This window comes from Dendrobates tinctorius, unplaced genomic scaffold (genome assembly GCF_039654945.1).
Source record: "Dendrobates tinctorius isolate UK_male_01 unplaced genomic scaffold, ASM3965494v1 ptg000308l, whole genome shotgun sequence".
In the NCBI taxonomy this organism is placed as follows: domain Eukaryota; kingdom Metazoa; phylum Chordata; class Amphibia; order Anura; family Dendrobatidae; genus Dendrobates; species Dendrobates tinctorius.
This window is the reverse complement of record NW_027361975.1, coordinates 2,665,001-2,671,099: the sequence shown is the minus strand read 5'-3', so window position 1 is coordinate 2,671,099 and position 6,099 is coordinate 2,665,001. Positions and strand designations below refer to the sequence as shown.

The following is a 6,099-nucleotide window of genomic DNA, read 5'->3' as shown; positions in this document are numbered from 1 at the left end:
TTGAAAAAAATAATGACAATATGATGACTAGTGATGAGAGCAAGTGCTTCCTACTTGATTTTTCGTCTGGTGCTTAGGTACACACTGAATATTGCGGGTGCCCGAGTGACATGCTTGAGTCCCCGTACTACGTGTTTTGCATCTGTTTAACATAAAAAAAAAATGTGGGGATTGTCTACCATACACAGGCAATCCCTGCATGTTTTTTTGAGTGTCTAGAAGCCCCAAAACATGTGGTGCGGGGACTCAAGCATGTCACTCGAGCACCCGATGCAAACTTGAGTAGCGACAACAAATTTAAAATAATGACCTAATGTTATTACATTCTGTGTAGTACCTTTGGCTTCTAAATCCTCACTATACCCCTGGATAAAATCCTTGAGGGGTGTAGTTTTCAAAATGGGGTCATCTGTGGGGGTTCTGTTCTTAAGGCACCTTAATGGCCCTGCAACTGTGACTTGCAATCTATTTCAGCCAATTTGTGTTCCAAAATTCAAATGGTGCTCCTTCCGTTCCAAGCACTGCCATTTGTTCAAAGTAGAACTTTTTGGTTACATATGGGAATTGCTGCTTTTTCATTCCAATTCGCATTAATTCCTGTGTAGCACATGAAGGGTTAAAAAAAATTCTGATGACAGTTTTGATGCATTTTAGGGGATGCAGTTTTTAAAATGATATCACATTTGGGGAATTTCCAATATATAGGCCCCTCAAAGTTCTTTTAAATCTGAAGAGGTCATTAAAGAAACAGGCTTTGTAAAATTGATGAAAAAACTAGAAATTGCTGCAAAACTTTTAGCCCTTCTAACATCTTAACAAAATAAAATAATGTTTGAAAAATGATGCAGATGTTAAGTAGACATATGGGAAATGTTATTTATTAATTATTTTATACAGCATGACTAACTGGTTTAAGAATATAAAGACTGAAAGTTTGAAAATTGGGATTTTTTTTCAAAATTTTCACCAAAATTGTGATATTTTCACAAATAAATGCAAGTCATTTCAAACAAATTTTACCAATATTATGAGGTACAATACGTCACGAAAAAACATTCTCAGAACAGGTGGGATCCGTTGAAACGTTACAGAGTTATTTACTCATAAAGTGACAGTGTTCAGAATTTAAACATTTTGCCTGGTCAGTAAGGGTAAAATTAGATCAGTAGCTAAGACATTACGGTGATATTGCTATTTTTCTGATTATCATAGCTGGTTGGAAAAGCTGTATATTGAGGAATAAGAGCTACTGCAGAAGAAGTGGAGACTCCCAAATGGGAAACTGTTGGATGAATGTTGTGAGCCAAGCCATCAGTCTGCATTACAAAAACCTGCTGGGGAAGAAAAAAACAATTATTAAATACCTTGAAGTACAAAGATTATTATATTCCATTTGTTTAAAGTATATTTATGCTTGAAAGTTTGTGAACTTAACTGAATTTTCCATAAATGTTTATCTAAAGTTACAAAAATGCAAAATTAATAAAAAAAAAATCTGAACTGAGAAAAGTAAGTTAATGTGTATGCACATTGTAAGTGCATATTAACACATGACCATTAACCAGAGAAAACAAAAACCAAAAAACACAAATATCCTGAACTAAAAAGTAAAAAATATACTGCAAATAATGCATAAAGGTAGTAATAATAATAAGGGTATTTAGTAAACATAATTTTGATCAAAATAATGCACAAGCCATCCCGCCATGTCACGGCAACCCTTGTGGGAAGTCCCTACTCTAGTATTTAAAACCTTTTCACTTGCCAAGTGACGTGAATGTGAATAAGGATCGAGCGGCTGAACCACTAATAACAGCTTAGGCCTGACTGGATGGCTTTCCCAGCTCAGAAAAAGGGCGGTCACACCCAAATATGCACTGAATGCACAATGAAATGAATAAAAAACAAATCTGAACTGAGAAAAGTAAGTTAATGTGTATGCACAATGTAAGTGCATATTAACACATGACTAGAGTTGAGCGAAACGAGTCGAAAAAATTCAAAAGTCGCCGACTTTTGGCAAAGTCGGGTTTCATGAAACGAAACCCGACCCTAGGATGAGGTCGGCCACGAGGTCGGCGACTTACGCGCCAAAGTCGCGTTTCAAAAGTTTGTTTTGCTCTCTTTTTCAGCCAATCAGGATCCACGGACACTCTGGGCAACGTGATGACATAGGCACGGGTCACCACCATCTTTCAGAAGGGCATGCAAGTGATTGGCTTGCTTTGGTGGGCGTCACAGGGGGTATAAAAGGGCGTGCACGCCGACCGCCATCTTACTTCTGCCGATCTTAGCATAGGGAGAGGTTGCTGCTGATTCTGTAGGGAGAGCGTTAGGCAGGGAAGAAGACAAAAAAACTGCTTCTGCTGCTAGCGATTTGGCCTGCACAACACACCAGTCACTGTGTGTGCAGTGCAAGGGGAGGCTATATAGTGGTGTATCAGTGGTGTTGGTTGTTGGGCTGCCTTCTAAGGCTTCCTGACATTCCTGCATTGCTGTTTACCCACTGCTCCGCAAACTGCTTTTTTAAAAGCAAACCCAATTTTTTTTTTTGTCCTGCTGAGAAGACAAAAAAACTGCTTCTGCTGCTAGCAATTTGGCCTGCACAACACACCAGTCACTGTGTGTGCAGTGCAAGGGGAGGCTATATAGTGGTGTATCAGTGGTGTTGGTTGTTGGGCTGCCTTCTAAGGCTTCCTGACATTCCTGCATTGCTGTTTACCCACTGCTCCGCAAACTGCTTTTTTAAAAGCAATCCAATCTCCCTTATCCTCTAGTCACTTTTGTCACAGCTGTGCCATCGAGCCTGTCACATAGCGCTCAGATATTCATTGGGCCTCACACAATCCAAAAGTGTCCAGTGTCCAAAAGTGTGTGCAGAGATTCAAAATCTCCCTTATCCTCTAGTCACTTTGGTCACAGCTGTGCCATCGAGCCTGTCACATAGCGCTCAGATATCAGTGGGCCTCACACAATCCAAAAGTGTCCATCCAGTGTCCAAAAGTGTGTGCAGAGATTCAAAATCTCCCTTATCCTCTAGTCACTTTGGTCACAGCTGTGCCATCGAGCCTGTCACATAGCGCTCAGATATCAGTGGGCCTCACACAATCCAAAAGTGTCCATCCAGTGTCCAAAAGTGTGTGCAGAGATTCAAAATCTTCCTTATCCTCTAGTCACTTTGGTCACAGCTGTGCCATCGAGCCTGTCACATAGCGCTCAGATATCAGTGGGCCTCACACAATCCAAAAGTGTCCATCCAGTGTCCAAAAGTGTGTGCAGAGATTCAAAATCTCCCTTATCCTCTAGTCACTATGGTCACAGCTGTGCCATCGAGCCTGTCACATAGCGCTCAGATATCAGTGGGCCTCACACAATCCAAAAGTGTCCATCCAGTGTCCAAAAGTGTGTGCAGAGATTCAAAATCTCCCTTATCCTCTAGTCACTTTGGTCACAGCTGTGCCATCGAGCCTGTCACATAGCGCTCAGATATCAGTGGGCCTCACACAATCCAAAAGTGTCCATCCAGTGTCCAAAAGTGTGTGCAGAGATTCAAAATCTCCCTTATCCTCTAGTCACTTTGGTCACAGCTGTGCCATCGAGCCTGTCACATAGCGCTCAGATATCAGTGGGCCTCACACAATCCAAAAGTGTCCATCCAGTGTCCAAAAGTGTGTGCAGAGATTCAAAATCTCCCTTATCCTCTAGTCACTTTTGTCACAGCTGTGCCATCGAGCCTGTCACATAGCGCTCAGATATTCATTGGGCCTCACACAATCCAAAAGTGTCCAGTGTCCAAAAGTGTGTGCAGAGATTCAAAATCTCCCTTATCCTCTAGTCACTTTGGTCACAGCTGTGCCATCGAGCCTGTCACATAGCGCTCAGATATCAGTGGGCCTCACACAATCCAAAAGTGTCCAGTGTCCACAAGTGTCTGCAGAAATTCAAAATCTCCCCTGTCCTATAGACACCTTGTACCTTGTTTTACATTACTATATAGTTTGTTGGATTTTGTCTACATTTCTACCAAAAATGAGGAAGGCTGGTGGAAGAGGCCGTGGAATTGGGCGGGGGTTGGCAGCTGGTAATGATGGTGTTGGTGGTGGATCTGATGGTAGTGGCAAGAGTAAAATAGGACCGAATGCAGGAGGTGCTGACCCTGCGTCATCGTCTGGCTACATAAGGCCTCGAACGCTTAGTATTCTAGGAGTTGGCAAACCGCTTTTAAAGCCAGAGCATCAGGAAAAAGTTTTGTCTTACATTGCTGACTCAGCCTCCAGCTCTATCGCCTCCTCTTCTGAAGTTGTAAAAAGTAAAAGCACTGAGTCGTCATTGGAGGCTCATGTTCATGAACCACACCTTTCCTTGTGTCCTTCACCCCAACCAAGATTGAAGGATGACGCAGGCCATACTACTGATTACTCCATGGAGCTGTTTTCACATACCATGCCTGGATTATCAAGTGAAATGGTGAATTACCCAGGCCAAGATGAATCTGACATGGAGTGCACTGATGCACAGCCGCTGATGGATGATTCTGCTGGTACATTCACTCAGAGCACTACATTGTCCTCGCAGTGTACAGAGCCAGATTCTGACCCTGATGAGACTCAGGTGCCCCTTCCCGCACACTATACCACCATACACGGTGACACAGAGGAAGGTGCACATGACATAAAAGAGGAGGTGATGGATGACCCAGTTGTTGACCCAGATTGGCATCCATTGGGGGAAGAGGGTGCTGCTTCCAATAGCTCAGATGAGGAGCATCCACAGCAGACATCGACATCGCAACAGCTGTTATCTGGCAGGCCCGGAGCACTCCAAAGACAGGTTCGAAAAATCAAAAGAGTTGCTGGACAGCTTGTCCAGAGGGTCAAAAGATCACAGCGTGCTAGGCCGCAAAATGTCTGCCAAAGTAGGAAGAGTGCAGTGTGGCACTTTTTTGAACAAAATCCTCATGATCAGGCCAAGGTTATCTGTAAGAAGTGCGCAAAGACCTTTAGCCGAGGGAAAAATCTGAAAAATTTGAATACCAGTTGCATGCTTAGACATTTAACCAGCATGCACTTGCAAGCGTGGACACAACACCAAACCTCAAGTGCCACATGTGCAACTGATCACAACGAAGGTAGTCAGCAACGCTACATTGTTTCCCCCACTGTAAGCCCACCGGTTAGCACAGCAGCAAATGTTGAGGTGTCGTTGCAAGACCACAGCAGTCAGGGAATCCCACTGTTATATCAACGAAAGACTGATTCTAGGCCATCAGAAAGAACACCAACTCCATCACCATCATCAACCCTCTCTCAGTCCGCCCTGTCCACCGCTACTTCCACCATATGCAGCTCTCAAGTCCAGCTCACCCTCCCAGACACTATGAGTAGGTCAAGAAAGTACTCAGGCTCTCATCCGCGTACACTGGGTTTGAACGCCCACATTGCCAAACTAATCTCGTTTGAGATGATGCCCTTTCGGTTGGTGGAAAGCACAGCTTTCCGCGAACTCATGGCCTGTGCAGTACCACGCTATGACCTACCCAGTCGCCACTTCTTCTCTCGCAAAGCCATCCCAGCCCTCCACCATCATGTGAAAGACTGCATTGTCCATGCACTCAAGCAGTCAGTGAGCGGAAAGGTGCACCTCACAACTGATGCATGGTCCAGTCGGCATGGCCAGGGCCGTTACGTGTCCATCACTGCGCACTGGGTTAATGTGGTGGATGCAGGGTCCACAGGGGACAGCGGTGGTGGGACAGTGCTGCCTAGCCCACGGTATAGGAAACAGTTGGCTGTAGGCGTTCGACCCTCCTCCTCCTCCTCCTCCTCCAGAAGCGAAAGCTCGTCCACAGAGCGCAGTCGTACGAGCACTCCATCTGCAGCTGCCACTGTTGCACACGATGTGTCCCCCTATCGAGCAGCTAGTGGAAAGCGTCAGCAGGCTGTGTTGCAGATGATGTGTTTGGGCGACAGACACACCGCCGAGGTGCTGGCCGAGTACTTGAAGCGACAAACTGAGTCATGGCTGGGCAGTGTACATCTTGAGGCAGGCAAGGTAGTTAGTGATAACGGCCGTAATTTTGTGGCAGCCATAGCCCTTTCA

General features: G+C 44.8%; 1 protein-coding gene across 1 annotated transcript in view; it reads right to left on the bottom strand.

Moving 5' to 3' along the window:
* Positions 1 to 1,084: 1,084 nt before the first annotated feature.
* The window catches only part of LOC141073591 (membrane-spanning 4-domains subfamily A member 15-like), a 231,052-nt gene continuing 226,037 nt past the window's right edge, over positions 1,085 to 6,099 (bottom strand). The window contains exon 6 of the mRNA XM_073560879.1: positions 1,085 to 1,334. Coding sequence (XP_073416980.1) covers positions 1,170 to 1,334 — 165 coding nt within the window. The 3' untranslated portion in view covers positions 1,085 to 1,169. The remainder of the gene's footprint in view (positions 1,335 to 6,099) is intronic.